General features: G+C 45.3%; 1 protein-coding gene across 1 annotated transcript in view; it reads left to right on the forward strand.

Annotated features, from left to right (window-relative positions):
• The window catches only part of LOC311102140 (E3 ubiquitin-protein ligase CBL-like), a 43494-nt gene extending 22819 nt beyond the window's left edge, over positions 1-20675 (forward strand). Inside the window, exons 3-16 of the mRNA XM_084143373.1 lie at positions 4549-4695; positions 5260-5416; positions 11271-11392; positions 14078-14215; positions 14846-14933; positions 15297-15428; positions 15644-15865; positions 16564-16695; positions 17022-17399; positions 17560-17654; positions 17867-18037; positions 18438-18544; positions 18933-19190; positions 19721-20675. Of these exons, the coding sequence (XP_083999499.1) occupies positions 4549-4695; positions 5260-5416; positions 11271-11392; positions 14078-14215; positions 14846-14933; positions 15297-15428; positions 15644-15865; positions 16564-16695; positions 17022-17399; positions 17560-17654; positions 17867-18037; positions 18438-18544; positions 18933-19190; positions 19721-20037 (2464 nt within the window). The 3' untranslated portion in view covers positions 20038-20675. The remainder of the gene's footprint in view (positions 1-4548; positions 4696-5259; positions 5417-11270; positions 11393-14077; positions 14216-14845; positions 14934-15296; positions 15429-15643; positions 15866-16563; positions 16696-17021; positions 17400-17559; positions 17655-17866; positions 18038-18437; positions 18545-18932; positions 19191-19720) is intronic.
• The last annotated feature ends 1591 nt before the right edge of the window (positions 20676-22266 follow it).

Genomic DNA, 22266 nt, shown 5'->3' on the forward strand with positions numbered 1-22266 from the left:
AATGCTGTATCTCACAATTTCTTGGTTTACAATGTCTTGCGGCTAGGATATCCAACAGGCAACAGACCGAAGAGTGAACACACGCGCATCATTAGATAAGAGAAAGAGCAGGCCAACCAGCGCGAGGGGGCAGGCAGAAAGAAACGGACGCATATGTCTTGGTAATCTGTATCTCGCAATGTCTTGTCTTGCATGCCTCAAAAATTCACCAAAGTAGCCTTAAGTTCGCCTCTGGTTTTATTTAATTTACACAACTTTCCCCAGGCCTTTATAGCCTGTCGTCTAGTTAGGGGGCTATAAACACAGAAAATAATATGTTTTGTGGTAACTGCACTCTGATTTTACATTTTGTGGGTGGGGGGACAAACATTTGTTTTTTGGTGAAGGATTTTTCTTAACGTTAAGGATCCCAATTTCGTTTGAACGTTCACACCCCTGTTTATGACTAGCTTTCATATTCTTTATTGTTCCCCATGGAACTGAAGCCGACGAGAGCCGCTGAATGTTTGGGTGCGCCTTAAATGGCACCCTATTCACTTTTTAGGTCACTACGTTTGACCAGAACCCTATGGGCCCTGGTCAAAAGAAGTGTGCTATGCAGTGAATAGGGTGCCATTTGGGGGACACACTTTTTATTGCACACGAGGCCATTAACTGGCATGGCCCCTATGTGCTCTGAGTCGGACTTCATTTGGCTCTGTGAAATGCAAATGACTGGCCTTTACCCATCATGCCACATATAGGCCAAGCTGTTAGTGTTGCTGTGAATGGAAATGCAGTTGACACTTTCCAGGTTGCCGTTTCAGCTTCAGTTACACTGGCCTGCACATCACCCCTAGCCCGACCGCACTGCACGCACACACAAGCACGTATGCACAAGCATGTACACATATATATGCACACACACAGAGGCAACACTCCATCATGTTTATTTATGGCGTACTGCTGCCAGTTTCAAAATAATACAGATAATCTAGTCCTCACAGTAGATTTTGAGGAACATTAGGCTATTAACAGTTTCCTATTTGGCCTGGGGACACAGCAAATAGGCTATGCAAGTGTGGTAAAGGCTATTTAGACAGGAAATAGGAAGATTAGGCATCGGTTGCATTCTCTAACACTGTTGGCACGTAATAGCACTTTTCGAGTGGGAAATTCAGGGGTTAGGCGACGACTCGTGTCTTTCAGAGTCTTTATCAGGGTGGATGACAGAGGAATTAAACAGTTCATAAAAAGAAAAGGTGAACCTCTGGTATGTTTTGCATTGGTGCGTCAGCATGTGTCAGTCAAAGTGTGTGTGTGCGTAAGTCTGCTGTTTCCTGATGGAGATCCGGTGCGACACAACTTCCGGAGAGTTACATTTATACTGTGATGAAAGGGGAACCCAGTATTTCCATCTTGTGGCAGCGGTGTTTCTTTCCTCTGTAGAAGTGTCTATGAGTATTGTGGTGTGCTTGTGTTGCTGCTGCACGCTGAGTGTTGAGGATCCTAGTTCACAGACCGACGGCTACATTGTATTGCATTGAGAGTAGGCTTACCACCAGGCTTACAAGATGTCAAGCCCCCTCTCCCCGAATGTCATGTAGGGATAATGTGTGTAGTGCCCCAGCCACTGTCATTTAGTCCCCCAGACCGTCCGTCCGTCCAGTAATTGGCTTCAAGTGGTCCACGGCTTTAACTTTCTCGCCTTCTATCGCGGAAAACAGGACACTGGAAGGGAGCAGCCAACTGTAGGTCAAAGGGCCTTAGAGGAGGTGATCGCTATGAGCGCCGTATCCAGGGAGAGCTTGGCCCATCGCCGCGGTAACGGTGAGGATCTAGGCTCTGTGCTCTGTTGTCGAGGCAGCGCTGGATTGAGGGGGCATATGTATCTGCGGGTTAACTTGCGCATGCAGAATAAGAAAAGGGTTGCATCCCAAATGCACCCTATTCCCTATATAGTGCATTACTTTTGACCAGAACCCCATGGGCGCTGGTCAAAAATAGTGCACTATATAGGGAATAGTGTGCCATTTTGGACGTAGAAAAAGAAACGCCACGCTGTGGTTAGCAAAACACCCAGCTGCCCACGCACTGAGGTTGCATTTACTTAGGAACACACTCTCTATTTCACTCTCTCTCCGGCTAACGATGTCCTTGGGTTTTTCAGAGGAAAATGAATGGGCATAAATAATAAATGGATGTGTTTTTGAGTTGTTGTAGTTTTTTTGAACATTCTAACTTTTGTTCGGTGCTGTTGTATCTGTGAACACTGGTTTTGAGTTAAAGCAGATGGCGCACACAGACAGAGGACAAGTAGAGTAGAGGACTAGCCTATATGCATAGATGTAGCCTAAACAATGTTTTCATAGCACCACCTTGCCCTCTGATCGGATAGGAGTGTGTTGACTAAGCAGTGTGTCGACTCCACTGTCCACTAGGCTGGTCTCTGTATCAATCAACATACAGGAGATACATTAAAGGGTTAGGGCCCCCTCTCTCTCTTGGCATAGCCTTGTAGCATTGGAGCCATGCCCAGTCGCACAGAGAAATACAGAGCAAGCGTCCTACCCTAGTCAGAGATTTGAGGAAAGGAATCACAGACACGCAGGCAGGCACATTGTAAACTCATAAAGCTACAGCATCGCTCACAGGATTGGCAGTGTAACTCACTGTCTTATAGAATGTGACACTTAATGGTTACGAGACACACACACTAGTCTCTCACACATGGCCCGTGACTGGGCACGGCTGTGCTTCACCGAGGGCACTTTGCCACCTACAGAGCAATGCCCTCACGTCTCGTCGAGAACCAGTCTTCCCAAAAACTGGAAGCCTGGGGAAATTCATGGCAGAAAAATAGCTAAATGAGGTGGACACCCAGTGTAAATCATTGATGCCGCACAACATATCAAACCAATCAAATGCCTTGCTTGGGCGGAACTCCAATAGTGTTTACTAGATTAGTGTCGTAGGTGCAACAGTGCGTGAGGATGGCCGGGAAATCGTCGATTTTAAAATCCCATCAAAATATGTTGATGTTGTGTATAGAGCACACTTCTGGCAAAACAGAATTACGTTTTTCCTCCAATTTTTCTTCGATTTTCTACGATGTTGCAAACTAGCTTACGGAACAACTCCGCAAACTGTATCGTTCCTGGTCTGAAAACGAACATAACATGTAGCACCAATGGGCATTTGGGGGGAGGGTTCCTGAAATGTAACATCCAATCAAAATCTTGCCACTGGGATTCAGCAGACCATTCAAACAATTTTTTGAAATAAAAAATGATCCAGATCTCTAAGGGAGGCGTGACAGCGACGTGATTTTGGCGGTATGGTAACGCAAGACTACCCTCACAGAAACAATGTGTGTGTGCGTGCGCACGCGCTTATGTGAAGGTGACTCCAATTGACACTTTCTGTTTGCCATCACTGCCCACTCAGTTAGCTAGGGGCAGTAATGCCAACCTCACCCACAGGACTTCCCCTTCTAGAAATGTGGGCACTCATAATTGGCATACTTTTCCAGCAGAAAGTAAATCGTTGAGATAAATGAAGCCCATTGGTTGATGAATTTGAAATTAAACTGGAAAGTGTAAAGGAGGGATTAGAGAATTGAATTGTAAGACAGGCTGAGTTTTGCAAGGGTTGTGACAAGGGGAAACGGCGCAGGGCTGATTTCCAGCGGGGCAGCAGGCTGCTACTATAGAATTCCTCGCCTCACTCACTTTAAGGCTTAGCTGGAAAGCCATTCACAAAAAAAGTATTTATCTTCTCGCATTTACGGTTGAGTGTGAAAAATGCCCCCACAGGCACGCACACACACACACTCACTCAAGAGCACACAATTTGGCAGGGTGTCTCTATCCTCACTCTGTCTTTTCGAGCTCATCTTAAGTCTCTGTCCTCTCCTCTCTCTCCCCCTCTCTCCCCCTCCCTTCCCCACCCTTCCTCTGTGCTGGCATTGTGAAGAGTAGCGAGAGAGAGGTGAGGGAGAATCTGGTTGGAGGCAGCTGTGACGACGCTGCTGCTACACTCTCGCGCTCTCTTGTGCATGTCAATTTTCCCGGCCCGAGAACCTCGCACAATCCCCCACTGTGCTATCCCGTAAATCACGCACGCTCTTTTCAACTTTCTCCCCACTGCCGCCACTGCGCTCGCCCGCCTGCCCCACCTCGCTGCTCGTGCCCAGGGGCGGGTGGAATCAGAAAAATTGACCAGGCATGTCGTTGCCTCGCCTCCCTCCAACCACCCCTCCCTTATACCCGTCAAACCCCAGCCTGCACACCCAGGGCCCAGGCTAGCGTGTGTAGCGTGATGGGGGTCTGGTCCCACCATGGACCTCAGCCCCTGGCCTCTATATGTTGTGGTGTGGAAATTACAAAGCCAGGTTAACATGATATATTAGCTATAGGTGGCTAAAGTTAGCTGGAATTTGTAGTGGCTGTTAAAAGAAAACCGAACCATGGATTAGTTTCTTCTGGCCCATAAGACTACTTTCAGGGTGAAGAACCATCTAACATGAAGTTGTATAATACTCTCTCTCTCTCTGTTCATCTTCTGTAGACGGAACTTGACCAAGTTGTCACTGATCTTCAGTCACATGCTGGCCGAGCTCAAAGCCATCTTCCCCAACGGTCTGTTCCAGGGGGATAACTTCAGAATAACCAAGGCTGACGCTGCCGAGTTCTGGAGAAGGTCGTTTGGGGACAAGTGAGTCCACCTTTGCTCTCTACAAAAAGTAGACGTTTACTGCAAGCTAGCTAGTCATAGTGGAAGTATTTACATCTAAGTGGTAAGATTGGATATATTTATGCACCACATGATAGAAACAGGAAGAAATAAATGGCTTTGACCTTTCAAGCTACTTGAGGTAGCCTAGGTAAGCAGATAGAAAGTAGTTAATTGAATAGCTTAAATTTGTTTTACTATCTTCCTAAACCACTCTTTTTATTAGTCACATTTTTGTCAGTCACCATAAACACCCAGAACCAGGAAAAGCAACTGGCCAAATTAAGCCCACAAGATTTCATATGGCCTGACGAAAATGTCTCCATAAAAAGAACAAAATCGGCCCGTGGCCTAAGGTCATTGTTGACCCCTGCCCTAAACACTATTATTGCACTGTAGCGAATAACATGTTTGGAACATCCATATTCAGGGATCGGACATCGTAAGTGCAATATCAGGGAAGGTTTAATACAATGCATCAACGTTGCTTGTTCCACTCAATGGGTATAGTATAGTAAATATGTTGTCCTGATGATGTGTTTTCAGGACTATAGTGCCTTGGAAGGTGTTCCGGCAGGCCCTGCATGAGTTCCACCCCATCAGCTCGGGCCTGGAAGCCATGGCCCTCAAGTCCACCATCGACCTCGCCTGCAATGACTACATCTCCGTCTTCGAGTTCGACATCTTCACCAGGCTCTTCCAGGTCGGGCCTACACTCACACACACGTGCACACACACATGTACATGCACATGGATGCACACACACACTTGCATGCATAGATGCACGCACATACAAACACACTCAAATGCATGGTCAAACACACACACACACACAGCCCCCCTCGTACTACACACCACTGCGACAATGTACACCATTTCTCTTGAGAGATGAGTTGAGAACAGGGTCTAACATAACGGCATTATTGTGAACGTGTCTGTGTTGTGTATCTACTGTAGCTCCCAGATATAGTCCTCCATAGTTCCACCACACACCATTGTACCATCACACACTAACTCCTATCTACGGTTTAAAAGTCGGGGGGAATGGGCCAAACAATGGCCATTTTTGTAGCCAATAGCCTCTTACAGTTGAAGTCGGAAGTTTACATACACTTAGGTTGGAGTCATTAAAACTTGTTTTTCAACCACTCCACAAATTTCTTGTTAACAAACTATAGTTTTGGAAGGTCGGTTATTTTCCAACAATTGTTTACAGACAGATTATTTCACTTATAATTCACTGTATCACAATTCCAGTGGGTCAGAAGTTTACATACACTAAGTTGACTGTGCAATTAAACAGCTTGGAAAATTCCAGAAAATGATGTCATGGCTTTAGAAGCTTCTGATAGGCTAATTGACATAATTTGAGTCAATTGGAGGTGTACCTGTGGATGTATTTCAAGGCCTACCTTCAAACTCAGTGCCTCTTTGCTTGACATCATGGGAAAATCAAAAGAAATCAGCCAAGACCTCAGAAAAAAAACTGTAGACCTCCATAAGCAATTTCCAAAAGCCTGAAGGTACCACTTTCATCTGTACAAACAATAGTAAGCAAGTATAAACACCATGGGACCACGCAGCCGTCATACCGCTCAGGAAGGAGACGCTTTCTGTCTCCTAGAGATGAACGTACTTTAGTGCGAAAAGTGCAAATCAATCCCAGAACAACAGAAAAGGACCTTGTGAAGATGCTGGAGGAAACCAGTAAAAAAGTATCTATATCCAGAGTAAAACGAGTCCTATATCAACATAACCTGAAAGGCTGCTCAGCAAGGAAGAAGCACCTGCTCCAAAACCGCCATAAAAAAGCCAGACTACGGTTGGCAACTGCACATGGTGACAAAGTGCACGCATTTCTATCTCTAATACAACCTAAGCTTGAATCATTACCAGAGGTTGTAAGGCCCTGGTTTTAATCATAAATGATTCAAGGTCCACAACCAACAAGAATGATCTGTATTTTTATTCATGGAGAGCTCTGGCGCCAAAACCCATACACTACTGTTTTATACCCCTTGACACACAAAGGCACTTTGCTCCGCCCACCTTTAGGAGGCTTTCTTAAACAGTTTCCGCAGTCTCCTTCACCCTGGAATGTTTAGTCCCGCCCCCCTCTGTTAGTGGGTTGCCACTACATTATAACTCTTAACACCGTTCACACATTTATACTGTATTTGGGGTGAAATCCTTTAGTCATTATTCTTAAAATACAAATTAATCTAACACAAAGATCGTACTTTTTGGAGAAATGTCCTCTGGTCTGTTGAAACAAAAATATAACTTTTCGGCCATAATGACCTTCGTTATGTTTGGAGGAAAAATGGGGTGCCTTGCAAGCCAAAGAACACCATCCCAACCGTGAAGCACGGGGGTGGCAGCATCATGTTGTGGGGATGCTTTGCTGCAGGAGGGACTGGTGCACTTCACAAAATAGATGGCATCATGAGGAACTAGAATTATGTGGATATATTGAAGCAACATCTCAAGACATCAGTCAGGAAGATAAAGCTTGGTCGCAAATGGGTCTTCCAAATGGACAATGACCCCAAGCATACGTCTAAAGTTGTGGCAAAATGGCTTAAGGACAACAAAGTCAAGGTATTGGAGTTGCCATCACAAAGCCCTGACCTCAATCCTATAGAACATTTGTGGGCAGAACTGAAAAAGCTTGTGCGAGCAAGGAGGCCTACAAACCTGACTCATTTACACCAGCTCTGTCAGGAGGAATGGGCCAAAATTCACCCAACTTATTGTGGGAAGCTTGTGGAAGGCTACCCAAAACGTTTGACCCAAGTTAAACAATTTAAAGGCAATGCTACCAAATACTAATTGAGTGTATGTAAACTTCTGACCCACTGGGAATGTGATGAAAGAAATAAAAGCTGAAAGAAATAATTCTCTCTACAATTATTCTGACATTTCACATTCTTAAAATATAGTGGTGATCCTAACTGACCTAAAACAGGGAATTTTGACTAGGATTAAAAGTGTGAAAAACTGAGTTTAAATGTATTTGGCTAAGGTGTATGTAAACTTCCGACTTCAACTGTACAGTAGCCATCCTTTCTAACTATAAATGAATTTGGCAAAGCGAGACTATTGTGGCCATGTGTGTTTCTCTGCTATTTGGTATTGCGTGGCAGTTGCCTGCATCCCTGCCTGCCTGCTGAGAGAGAGAGAGGGGGCAAGTGTTTTGAGTTGAGTGGCTGCTTCGCGTGTCTCCAGGCTGAATAGAGGCATCTTGCTGCCCCTTGTCGTTGGCATAATGCAGTCTCCAACTCTTAAAGAACTCTTGCACTTTACATCAGTTTTTTGCTTCGGGACCCATATTGAACCAGGTTGTCTTAGTCGCAATCCAATATTCGCAATCTGGAATACTGTGTTTTTATTCTATATTGATAGTAAATGTGCCAATTATATGACAAGGGAACCTTTTTCATTGTCAATAATTCAATTTTGCATAAATGTTGGTTTGAGACTACAAAATCAACTAAATCCTCTAAATAAATAATGATATATTGAAAATACTATGATTGAAGTAAAGTAATTCAGATGTTAAATTATTTAAAAATAAAGGTTCATTATTATTTCTACACACTTTCTACCTGGTTTTAGTCATTTAAGTTCAGACTGGAGTATAAAAAACAAAACACTCATGACCCATTCAAAACCTGGGTTGCGACCCACCAGTTGAGAGTCGCTGCTTTACAGGGAGTCAGGGGACTGGATGAAATTGGTAAGTGCCTAGGAGAGGAGTGGCGTTTTGGGGCTAATTCTATCAAGTCCTTAAGGGGCCACTGTACAGAGAGCGCTTACTGGGCCTGCTGGTCAGCTGTGAGGCACAAACTATACCACAACATAACCGTCCTGTCACAAAGGACCTCGGACTCTGACTAGTTCATTGGAAATATGTCAGCTTTATTGACGTTTTTGACATTTTGATCCATAAGTGACAAATCTCTAATTTAGTTGCATTGAAACAAGTTCTAGGGCTGGTTTCCCGGACACAGATTAAGTCTAATCTTGGACTACTTTCAATGGAGATTAATCTGTGTCCGGGAAACACAGCACAGGTGCCCCCCCCCCCCCCCCCCCCCCACTGCTCTTCTTCACACACATAATGTTTAGTGCTGCTACGCCTTTGTGCAGTAGCCTAAATGCTAAAAGACCAACAACCAATGTCCCCCTAAGTAATTGTCTCATTATAGAGAGCTCTAAGATGCACAAAGCACAAGGTCGTATTAATTAGGGCACGCACCGGAAAATATTGTAAAAAGTTTTACAACGGAAATTAGTGTTTCTTATTGGACAAGTCCAAGTAGTTGCTCCTTGTTTCAGTCCATTTTCTTCCGTTTGGTGCCTAATGAATATAACCCACGCCACTTGCATGCCAATTTCAAAACGTGAAAGTTAAGGTTTTTATAAATGTTCCCCCTTTTAGTCATCTGTTTCTTTTGTTGTTTCTAAGGGATGACTAATATTTGTTTCCTGAGAGGAAGTGTTCTTCAGTCTGATTTGATGGTTTCTTTTTTTCATTAGGCCCTAGCTAGCTCCCTGGCTTGTGTGATAGTGAGTGGAATGGATGCAGTACAACCTAGGTGGCTGGCTGGCTGCGAGTCGTGCTGAACAGCTGAATACAGACTCTTTATTTGGGTTTTGGGAGCCCTAGAAATAGCCGCGGCGTGTTTGCAGAGAGCATTCATGTTCTTTTGAAGCCCCTGCACATCAAGGTCATGCTTCTCATCAGCATGTAAATTAACCTGCATGATCGATAGATAGTGGAGACACTGCAGTAGGGCACAATCGGATGGAAGCATCATTTCCAGTTAGTAACAAAAGACAGGGTGGTCTGGTTAAAAGTAGTGCACTATATGGAATAGGGTGCCATTTGTGACATATCCATTTGCTACTAGCTAGCTTCCTTTGTACGATAGCCAAACTGATGATAAAGATACTGGTAGGAGTAAATGTATAATTATGACTGTTGTCTGTCAGGGATGTCTATCTATGACTATGGCTCCTATGCTATCTGATGGTTAGGTTCAGTGCAGTAGTAGATTTGCTAATGGCTCATATCGGTGATGCTGCATGCATGACATTTAGCACCTGGTAGTGCTTGAGGTAAAGAGGAACACGTATGACAATAGGTGTGAGGTAACGTTCTTTCTGGTCATATTGTGACTGAAGCTGAAGTAAAAGCTAAAACAACCGTCTGATATAGCCTAGCCTTGACTCAAGGACCGTGTGCTAGGGTTGTGTACATTTGGCATAGACTGTGCTAAGAAAAGTGTCCAAATGTAATTACTTTCACAGTTACAGCCACAAATTTTAAAAATGATATCTGAAAATACATCTTTAGAAGAGGAAGTGACAGGACGCCATTTTGGGGTCTGTTGGGTCACCATACATGCATAGCCCATTGGTTAACTGTGTTGTAGAAGGCTAGGTCTTTGGTCATTGTGGTTCTGCTTTTATTTTGCCTCTAAACCATCAGCATGAGTTCACTTCACAATTTATTTCACAGTTTCTGAAGTGTCAAGAGACCTCACAAACGCACTGGTGTGGATCCCCCTTAGTACCACTACGTATGCTAGCTAATTTGTCAGAGGAAAGCCCTCAAAATTGTCAAAGACTCCAGCCACCCTAGTCATAGACTGTTCTCTCTGCTACCGCACGGCAAGCGGTACCGGAGTGCCAAGTCTAGGTCCAAAAGACTTCTCAACAGCTTCTACCCTCAAGCCATAAGACTCCTGAATAGCTAATCATGGCTACCCAGACTATTTGCACTGCCCCCCCACCCCATCCTTTTACGCTGCTGCTACTCTGTTAATTATTTATGCATAGTCACTTTAACTCTGCCCACATGTACATATTACTTCAACTACCTCAACTAGCCGGTGCCCCCGCACATTGACTCTGCACCGGTACCCCCCTGTATATATAGCCTCCCTACTGTTATTTTATTTTACTTCTGCTCTTTTTTTCTCAACACTTTTTTTGTTGTTTTATTTTTACTGTTTTGTTAAAAAATAAATGCACTGTTGGTTAAGGGCTGTAAGTAAGCATTTCACTGTAATGTCTGCACCTGTTGTATTCGGCGCATGTGGCCAATAAAATTTGATTTGATTTGATTTTAATTGCTAAGTACATTTTAAAGGAGTTTGTTGTAGCGCATTAGCTGCCATTGCTAGCAGTAGAACACTGGACTAACTCTATTTCCTCTTTCCTCTTGTCACAAGACCAGCCAGCTGAAAATAGTTCCTCATGGTGTGTCAGTGTACTCTGACAGAGTAACACTAATTTGAGTCCAGGCAGGCGTAGTGCATCACAGGGTGATTTACTCTTAGTACAGTAACTTCTCACTATCGTTACCATTCCCTGGGGGCAGCTCTGATATGGAGATAGGGTTGCATCCCTGGAGAAAGTAAAGGGAGCTGGAAATCATGGTTCATTCGATTTGTTGCATTACTCTCCACGTTGTACCACCGTGTTGTACCACTCCTGAGACGACGTGACTCACCCTCTGCTCTGTGTGCCCGTGTGTGTGTATACAGCCTTGGTCATCTCTGCTGAGGAACTGGAACAGTCTGGCGGTGACTCACCCTGGCTACATGGCCTTCCTCACCTACGATGAGGTCAAGGCCCGGCTGCAGAAGTTCATCCACAAACCTGGCAGGTCAGTGAGCGAGACTACATATGTACACATATGCAACACTGACATGCACACGCGCGCACAAACACACATAGCATATGCACACTGACAGGATCACACACACACACCTCAGCCAAATACACTTTCTCCGCTATTGTCAAAGCACTAACACAGTGAGAGATGGTGATGTTTATTATACACTTTCATTGAAGTTACCATCTCATTATAACCATGACTATACAGTGAGGGAAAAAAAGTATTTGATCCCCTGCTGATTTTGTACGTTTGCCCACTGACAAAGAAATTATCAGTCTATAATTTTAATGGTAGGTTTATTTGAACAGTGAAAGACAGAATAACAACAAAAAAATCCATAAAAACACATGTCAAAAATGTTATAAATTGATTTGCATTTTAATGAGGGAAATAAGTATTTGACCCCCTCTAAAGCAGAAAGATTTCTGGCTCCCAGGTATCTTTTATACAAGTAACGAGCTGAGATTAGGAGCACACTCTTAAAGGGAGTGCTCCTAATCTCAGCTTGTTACCTTTATAAAAGACACCTGTCCACAGAAGCAATCAATCAATCAGATTCCAAACTCTCCACCATGGCCAAGACCAAAGAGCTCTCCAAGGATGTCAGGGACAAGATTGTAGACCTACACAAGGCTGGAATGGGCTACAAGACCAACAACAGTTGGTGCGATTATTCGCAAATGGAAGAAACACAAAAGAACTGTCAATCTCCCTCGACCTGGGGCTCCATGCAAGATCTCACCTCGTGGAGTTGCAATGATCATGAAAACGGTGAGGAATCAGCCCAGAACTACACGGGAGGATCTTGTCAATGATCTCAAGGCATAGTCACCAAGAAAACAATTGGTAACGCACTACGCCGTGAAGGACTGAAATCCTGCAGCGCCCACAAGGTCCCCCTGCTCAAGAAAGCACATATACAGGGCCGTCTGAAGTTTGCCAATGAACATCTGAATGATTCAGAGGAGAACTGGGTGAAAGTGTTGTGGTCAGATGAGACCAAAATCGAGCTCTTTGGCATCAACTCAACTCGCCGTGTTTGGAGGAGAAGGAATGCTGCCTATGACCCCAAGAACACCATCCCCACCGTCAAACATGGAGGTGGAAACATTATGCTTTAGGGGTGTTTTTCTGCTAAGGGGACAGGACAACTTCACCGCATCAAAGGGACGATGGACGGGGCCATGTACCGTCAAATCTTGGGTGAGAACCTCCTTCCCTCAGCCAGGGCACTGAAAATGGGTCGTGGATGGGTATTCCAGCATGAAAATGACCCAAAACACACGGTCAAGGCAACAAAGGAGTGGCTCAAGAAGAGGCACATTAAGGTCCTGGAGTGGCCTAGCCAGTCTCCAGACCTTAATCCCATAGAAAATCTGTGGAGGGAGCTGAAGGTTCGAGTTGCCAAACGTCAGCCTCAAAACCTTAATGACTTGGAGAAGATCTGCAAAGAGGAGTGGGACAAAATCCCCCCTGAGATGTGTGCAAACCTGGTGGCCAACTACAAGAAACGTCTGACCTCTGTGATTGCCAGCAAGGGTTTTGCCACCAAGTACTAAGTCATGTTTTGCAGAGGGGTCAAATACTTATTTCCCTCATTAAAATGCAAATCAATTTATACAATTTTTGACATGCGTTTTTCTGGATTTTTTTGTTGTTATTCTGTCTCTCACTGTTCAAATAAACCTACCATTAAAATTATAGACTGATCATGTCTTTGTCAGTGGGCAAATGTACAAAATCAGCAGGGGATCAAATACTTTTTTTCCCTCACTGTGTGTATATATATATATATATATATATATATATATATATATATATATATATATATATATATATATTTTTTTTTTTTTTTACATTATGTTAGTCACTGACTTGACATACTCTCACACTCCAATACAGCTACTTAGACTAGACACTGCATTCTTACGCAGTCTGTCTGTCATGAGCTTACACACACTAACGAACTGGACCTTACACACACTGGCGAGCACCACCAGCTTGGCTGTCTAACGCACACTTACACAATGACACAGAAGGCGCCAGTCCGCTCTCACCCCCGGTGTCACGTGCCCCCTGTGGCACATGGAACAGCATGGTACCAAGCATCAATAGGTGTATTGTAGAGACTGGGCTGATGTCAATACTTGCTCCAACAGAGAGCAAGTGTGTGTCACAACGCAGCAAGTATTTAGCCTTCATTCACCTCTTAGGCCTAGATGACTAAATTGGTGACGCTTTATAATGATTTTAATGAATAAGCATTACTTAACTATTCATGGATAGTGTATATTCATACTAATAATACTTGAGGATTCTGTGATGTATAAAGATTTACAAGCATTGCAAGCATATATACTGCATTGTAAGCGGTGGATTGGTGGGGGTGTGTATACACACAAACACTCACACTATAAGCAATACAATTTATAAGCATACAGTATATTGTTTACAAATCTTGTAATGCCTACAATTGCTTTATAAAAGGCTTGTTAATGAAAATATATCCTTTAGTATTGAACTCAGGACAGAGAAGCTCACCAGGAGTTTGCTTAGGGTGGGGATGAACTGGGATTGGGCATTTTATTTAGGGTGTTTTCCCTGTTGTCATTAGTCCTTGGTGTGTGTGTGTGTGTGTGTGTGTGTGTGTGTGTGTGTGTGTGTGTTCCACAGCTACATCTTCAGGTTGAGCTGCACGCGGCTGGGCCAGTGGGCCATCGGCTACGTCACTGCAGATGGGAACATCCTGCAGACCATCCCCCACAACAAGCCCCTCTTCCAGGCCCTCATCGACGGCTTCCGGGAAGGATTGTGAGTTCACCAACCTCTCTCTCTCTGTGTGTCTCTCTCAGTCTCTCTCTCTGTCTGTCTTTCTGTCTGTCCGTGTCTCTCTCTCCAGTCTCAACCCAAGAGTTGATATTTCTAAAAACAATGTGGCACACCTGATTCTACTTATCAACTTCTTGACAAGGTGAATGAGGTGTGTTTGTCTGGGGTTTCAACAACAATGTCTACTGCTGGGGGTACTCGAAGACCGGAGTTGAGAACAACTGTCCTAGAGTATGCCAGTGTTCAAACTTCTGTTTTGTTTTATAAACGCTGTGGTAAGCGTCTTCAAACCTGTAATCAAATGCTGAATTAGTCCGTGAAAGGTTTGCTTTGCAAAGAGCCTGATACATGTGTTCTATAAAGCCACTGAAAAGTATCACTTAGGTCTCAAGGTTACATGAAAGACAGAGTCAAAAACATACAGTATGGCTGCGACTCAAATTACACCCTATTCCCCATATAGTGCCGTGCTTTTGATCCTATGTGGCAGCCCTGTGTGGCTGTAGTCAGTAGTAGTGCGCTTTATATGGGGAATAGGGTGTCATTTCAGACACAACCTATGTGTGTTGGTTGACCCTTGTGAGTGACCAGAGTTCCATCTCCTCTGTCCAGCTACCTGTTCCCTGACGGGCGCACCCAGAACCCAGACCTCACAGGACTGTGTGAACCCTCGCCACAAGACCATATCAAAGTCACACAGGTGGGTCTCTCTCTCTCTCTCTCTCTCTCTCTCTCTCTCTCATATTCATAACCTTACAGTACATACTGCACTTCCTGAATTTTGGGTCCTGTTCAGTAAAGAAAAAGTTTTGAAACTGAGTGAAACAGGGTACTATCTGAACTTGTCCAGTAGGAAATTATCATTCATTTTCTGTTTCAAAATGTTTTGCTATGGTGTGCCCTACTGAACATGACCCTGGTTCCTTTTATTTGTCATATACAGTAAGAACCAAACTCAACTAAGGGTGCTTTAATGTGCTCTATTTGTGTGTTATCCTGCGCTCATGGAGGTCTGCTGAAGTCCCATGGCTGACTGTATGTATCTCTGTGTGTATGTCCTCAGGAGCAATATGAGCTGTACTGTGAGATGGGCTCCACCTTCCAGCTGTGTAAGATCTGTGCGGAGAACGACAAGGACGTGAAGATCGAGCCCTGCGGTCACCTCATGTGTACCTCCTGTCTCACCGCCTGGCAGGTACTGTACACCTAGTCTCTCTCACACTGCTGGGTAGGGTGGGTCAGTGGGTGGGTCAGTGGGCAGAAGTGTGTATGTGGGTGCATGCATGTGCATCCTCATATAGACATGAATTTCCATAATATCTCTCTCTCTCTCTCTCTCTCTCTCTCTGTCTCTCTCTCTCTCTGTCTCTGTCTCTCTCTCTCTCTCTCTCTTATTTTCTTCTCCTTCAGGAGTCGGAGGGTCAGGGCTGCCCGTTCTGCCGCTGTGAGATCAAGGGCACGGAGCCCATCGTAGTTGACCCCTTTGACCCCAAGGACCCCATAGGGGGCTCCTACGGGGGCTGCAGGGGCCTGTTCGGTGCGGAGGGCGCCCCCTCGCCCAGCTACGACGATGACGACGACGACCGGCTGGAAGACCCCCACCTCATGATGAGCAAGCTGGCCTGTTCCAAGGTGAACGCCGTCTAGATGGGGCCTAAAGCTGATATGGAGCCCTCTTCTCTATAGCTCCGGGGTGAAGTTTCCTCTAGGTACAGGTCTAGGATCAGCTTCCCCTCCCCCAATCTTAACCTTAACATTAGAGGGGAAAATGCAAAACTGACCCAAGATCAGTGTCTAGGGACAACTTTACATTACTCTTCCTCGATCCCTGGGCCACGCTCAGCAAGGCACAACATTGTGGAACGTTCAGATAGATTCAGTCACAAATAATGTTTTTTTCTCAAGGTTTGCCTACTGAATGTGGGCATATAGCCTACTGTAATCCTTGTGGACTATAGTTGTGCACCCCTGCTGTAAACTGAACTGTTCTGAGGAACTCTTCCTCTCTCTTTATCGCACCTTCAGAGTGTAAGATCACATAGCTTTCATCTTTGACTTCTAAGGTCAGGGTTAGCTTGGCTTCTTCCAGGTGTTTGATGTGCAGGACCATTTTTCTCCTGTTGTGAGCCAACATCTTTCAGCTGTATGTTTGTAACACATCAGAACTCAGCCAGTGGAGTAAGCTTGAATAGATGAATACTTTGAGAGTGAGACTACACACAGTTTTGATGTGATGGGAAATGTTTTCTCTGGTATTGAAGAGTAAGTGTGCAGTGAAAAGTTTCCAGAACTCTCTTCCTGAGCTGTGGGGTGATGTTGGTGCGTTGCAGGTGGAGCGGCCCCCATCGCCCATGTCCCTGGCACCCCAGTCCTCCCTGCCCCCCGTGCCCCCCCGCCTTGACCTCCTGCAGCACCGACCCACCAACCCCCCAGGAGCATCCAGCCCAGGGGCCGCATCCAAGGCAAGCTCTCTGCTCATTCACAGTCTAACAGCAATAGACAAATGGGAATGTCATAAGTTGAAATGTGTGAGAGAGGGGCCTATTTAGCCGCTGTTGGAGGACAGTGGAGGTTGAATAGAAACACAAAAATAATAATTAATGTTTTGTATAGCAGAAACCAAAAACCTTTGTTTAAAAACCAAAGTATTTTTGGCATTACTGCTGTTAATTAATGTGCTTCCGTGATAAGTTGACAAATACTCCTATGAAGTAGGCTACTTCCTCCTTTGAAAACAGATTAAATTGATTGTCCTCATGGTCTGTAATTGTGCTCTCCTTTCCCATAGGCGTCCTCCCACCACAAGGACAAGCCTCTCCCCCTGCCTCCAGCCCTGAGGAACCTGCCGCCCCCTCCTCCCACAGACAGACCTCTCTCTGCCGGGCCTGACGGATGGCTCGGCAGACGGCCCCTACCTTGCACCCCCCTGGGGGAGCCCAAGCTGCCCCCGGCCCCGCCCAACCGCAACCTGGCCGACTGGAACCCCAGGCCAGTGCCCAAGGCCCCCGGACAGCCACCCAGTGTGGGAGACACGCGGGGGGTCCGGGAGCTCTCCAACAGACACTCGCTCCCCCTGGCCCTACCCTCAGCCCTAGACGGATGCACAGACGGACAGAGGAACAACAGCTCGCTCAGTCTGGACCATCAGCTGGTGACGGGAGCCAAGGTCTAATACTAGCTTCTATTAGAGCAGTTGATGAAATGTGCTTTCACAGACATGGATTTAACCTATACCAAGACTGCATACAATTGTATGGGGATCACAAATGGGTATTTACAGAAATAGGACTTTGTGTGTATTGTCTGTCTTCTATGTTCCTCCCCAGAGTTTTGGAGGCACGGCTTCTGGCAGTCAGGAGTACGACAACCCCAAAGTGAAGCCTTCAGTCTCGGCCAATGCCATCTATGCTCTGGCAACAAGGTACAGTACAGTACACACTCCTCTCCCTGCTGTGTGAATGTGTTTTATGATGTATAGGGCCAGGAGTTTTTTCGGACCAAGTGACTATACCCAGAAAAACTCTGTCCTAGGTATAGCCTATACTCAGAACCCAGCGTTTTCCCTGATCAGGTACCAAAATCTCCTGGCCCTGGTTATATTAACTGTCCCCCTCTCTCTCCCTGCGTTGTCAGACCCCATCCAGGTCTGAAGCCTGTGGCTGGGGAGGAGGCTTATGAGAGTGACGACGAGTCCGACTACATGATCCCCACCTCTCGGCCTGTCCTGGCCCCCATGGCAGCCCCCCTTGTGGTGGCAGAGACCCCAGTCCCCAAACCCCCCCAGCCTACCTCTCTCAACTCATGGTAAGCACCCTCTGCTATAAGGCAGAATACCCTCTAATTGAGAAACACTTCATTGAAAAGTGTCACTGTAAGTGAATTGATCATGTTGATTATATTGTAGGGGTACTGTGTACATCTTCAATGATGTATTTTCTTATTCTGACAATTAATAAATAATAATATGCCATTTAGCAGACGCTTTTATCCAAAGCGACTTACAGTCATGCGTGCATACATTTTTGTGTATGGGTGGTCCCGGGGATCGAACCCACTACATTGGCGTTACAAGCGCCGTGCTCTACCAGCTGAGCTACAGAGGACCACATGATTGCATGTCAATAGTAAAAAACACAAGTAGAAAAATAATTTTAAAAATCTGGTCATGTCCTATTAGTCTCTCTCCCCTTCCTGTGTTTGGTAGGCCCATGCTGAATGACCTGGATGAAGGACCTCAAATGTATGAAGCCATGTATAACATCCAGGCCCAGGCCCTCACCGCCTCCTTGTCTCACCTGGCCAGAGACTCGGGTACTGCCCTACCACGACACTATGGCTGCGTGCCAAATGGCACCCTGTTCACTACGTAGTTCACTGCTTTTGACCAGTACTTTGTGGCCAACTCTCTGTTCTCAACCCTATCTGCTTCTGCTTATTATAAACACACATGCAGTATACCCCATCTTTGCTAGTTCAGCACTCCATCTCTATTCTCATTTTAGCCCACCATCTAGCCCACTCTATTCTATCCCACTGTATTCTATTATAGCCCACTCTATTCTATCCCACTGTATTCTATTCTATCCCACTCTATTCTATTATAGCCCACACTATTCGATTCCATTCTATTCGGAGAGATTAAAATGCCATTGTTTCAATTCACCCTTCTGACCCCACTGTCAATCCCTCCGTTCCCCAGATTACTCTGAGCTGCCCCCCCTGGCCAGTACCAATGGCCCCATCTGGGAGGTCCCCTGCCCAGTCCGGGAGCCCCCCTGCCCAGTCCGGGAGCCCCCATGCCCAGTCCGGGAGCCCCCTGAGGAGGTAGAAGAGGAGAATGGCTACGACATCCCCAAACCAGTGTTGCCCGTGGCCCCGGCCCGACACACCCTGTCCGAGCTGGGGGCCGCCGCCTTAAGCCATCTCTTCATGGACAGCAAGCCCGGAGCGTCCGCCTGTAAGGCCCCCAACAACTCAGAGCCGGTGATATAGTTAATTTGTAGGGTCAAAAGTTTGAAAAGGGGGTAGTTAAACAGCCGCATGTGGCTTCAGAGGCACGTGTTTCAGAACCCTATAGTTAATTTGTAGGGCGGGGAGGTTTTCCTGACCTGATCTGACCAGGGAACACTGGGCCCAAGGTCGTTTATTTGATAGAGAATATGTACGACAAACGGTGCACCAGATTTGAGTTAAATAAATAACTAATTCTCATCTGCAGTTGTAAGATATAGGCTGTTACTAGAGCCCAGAGTTTTTCCGGCCCAGTCTCGAACGGTTGAACAACCCTGGGTATTTAACAAGATTGTCCCTGGTATTGTATTCCTATATTTATAAATGTTATCTCAAAGAGCACCCTTATGCTGTCTTCAAGACTTACGATTGCGAATCAAGATTTGGGCAGGAGTACTGAATTGTAATGTGGATGCTGCTTGTTGTTCTGTGGTTTGTGGTGTGAATGCTGTTCTATTCTCCTCCCTGTTCTTCTAGCCTTCTCAGAGTCCAGCGACGCCCCAGAGCGGCCTCCCAAGCCCCTCCCCCGCCGCATCAACTCAGAGCACCGGCCCAGCCCCATACCTCCTGGATTAGGCACCGGAGGAGGTGGATATGGTGGAGGAGGGTCAGAAGGCGGTGGAGGAGTAGCCAACCCCAAGATCACCAGCGAGATCGAGCATCTCATGAGCCAAGGCTACACCTACCAAGACATCCAGAAAGCCCTGATGATTGCACAGAACAATATGGAGATGGCCAAGAATATCCTGCGCGAGTTTGTCTCCATTCACTCCACGGCTCACATTCTTACATAGTACCTCCTCTGCTCCAGCTCTGCGCAGCTCAGCCCAAAGGCCATCGCCTGCAGTACTAACGCTTCAGTGATAACTGGAGCCCCTGCAGTCTCCTGTCCCGCGCCCTCTCAAAACTCTCACTGCTAACTGTGTGTGACTTCGAGCCCTGCACTCCACGCGCTTTCTCAAGAATGTCTGGACGCCTTTTGTAATGTTCTGCAGGGCCACGCTCCATATCCCATGGGGTGAAGTGATGATGATGATGGCTCATCGCGCAACCGAAGCTTCGACGGTCTTTCTCAGTCATATTTGTGTCCTCTCGAGGCGTCTACCGAAATGTAATCGACACCTCGCAAAAAAAAACGTGTTTGTCTATATAAGAATTTAATATAAAACAAAAATATATATTAAATGTGTATAATGTATACATATATATTTCCAATGAGTTTTTTTTTCATGTTCATGTTAAGGATCGATTGCAGAGGACAAAGAGAGTGGTTATTTGAGACCGCTCTGAGGGAGAGAGCACCCTTCTATTGTACCCAGCCCTCACTTTGAGGAGAGAGACGGACTTGGTTTAGCATTCAGAAGCAGGCGTTTCCTAGTCTAACAGCAGAACATCTGGCAACATGGCAAATATGGCCTTTAATGATATTGCTCCGGTACTTTTGAGGGGGGAAATTAATGTGTGTGTTGGGGGGGGGGGGGGGGGTTGTTAGTGTTAGATGTCTGGAATGTCGTCTCCAGCTGAGGGTGTGTGTGTGCAAGTGATCTACAGCTATGGGAAAGGTTAACCCACAGGGTGTGTGTCTTTGTCTGGGTGGTGTGTTAGGTGTGTCGGGCCATTGACTAGGATAGTAGGGAGGGAAGTGTGATGGCTGACCTAGCTCACGGTTGACAATCTCGCACCCTCTCTCACTCCCATTCTGTCAGATCTGATAAATCAAGGGCCATCTGGGAGGTCCCAATCCCCTTTTATTCCTGTGCAAAATGAATGTGGAATTAATATATTGCTCAGACATTTTCGTTCTTCTTCCTCAAATGTAGTGCTCTTTCTAAACGTACTTCTCTCTAACAATAGTCTGAATGGGAGAGGCGAAGTGTACTTAAATCTAATGGTGAGAGAAAAAGGATTGACGGATTCTGTTAAAGGCCCAGTCCCGGGCCAAGATTCTATGATACATTGAAAACTGCTCAGACATGAGGAGAGATTCGTCCAAGATGTACACCGAAGCTGTTCAGCATTGTGGGAAAAAAATGTCATCGATTTGCTTTAATAATATATTATTATTATGATCATTATTGTTATTATTAATTCAGAAGTGGTTTACTGCTGCTACTATTGTTAGTGCTATACAATTAAGCCTTAAATGTACATTTGTGAATATTGTTTAACCTCTCTTTTTTTAAAGTGACAGTATCTCATTTGTAGTCTTTATTTGGTGAGGTAGCATACTTGAAAATGCAAGCAGCTTGGGTTGTGCAATTCAAGCTGACTTCAGTTGTTTTCCCATATTTAGGATAGTGTTGAACTGGATAACCTTTAGAGGAATTATGATGACATCGTAAATGGCACTGTCAGCATACTGACCTAAGTGGTAGCATCAGCAAAACAAACAATGTGAATGGTGATTGTCATAACTCATTCAGAAGTCTGTATTGTAGATGCCTTCACTTTAAAGGGGAGATTACATTTGTGCGAGCTTTGTCATTAAGGATTTACTTAATTGCACAGCTGCAAAAAGCCCAGTAGCTTAGTGAACAAGAACATGTTGAGACGCACACCCAAAATGTTGACGAGTTGCAGCCCAAAAAGGGAAAGTTAGTTGCACATTCTATATAACTCGTATTTATTTCCGTAAACCTTTTCGGTCACACAGTGACGGGGTTATAAAGAGTGTATGACTTTCTTTTTCCTATAGCGATATTACAGTGTTTGGGTCAACGCAACATCAGTGTTTGTGGACCAGATGGGAATGTGGATATGTTGATCTCTGTTTTCGATTGTTAAACACTCCGTGGTTGAAGTAGGACAAACAACTTCATCTGTAACTAGGGTTACAAAATTACTGAAACGTTCCCAAAATTCCCAGGTTTCCCTGAAATCCCGGTTGGAGGATTCCCAAGTTTTAGGATTACTTACTCCCTGCTTATTTCCTCCTGATTCCAGGAAAACCTGGGAATTGTGGGAACATTTCTAGAATTTTGCAATCCTATCTGTAACTCAGGAATACCATATGTACCCTAACC

The sequence above is a fragment of the Coregonus lavaretus genome, assembly GCF_964263955.1.
Source record: "Coregonus lavaretus genome assembly, chromosome: 26".
NCBI classification, from domain to species: domain Eukaryota; kingdom Metazoa; phylum Chordata; class Actinopteri; order Salmoniformes; family Salmonidae; genus Coregonus; species Coregonus lavaretus.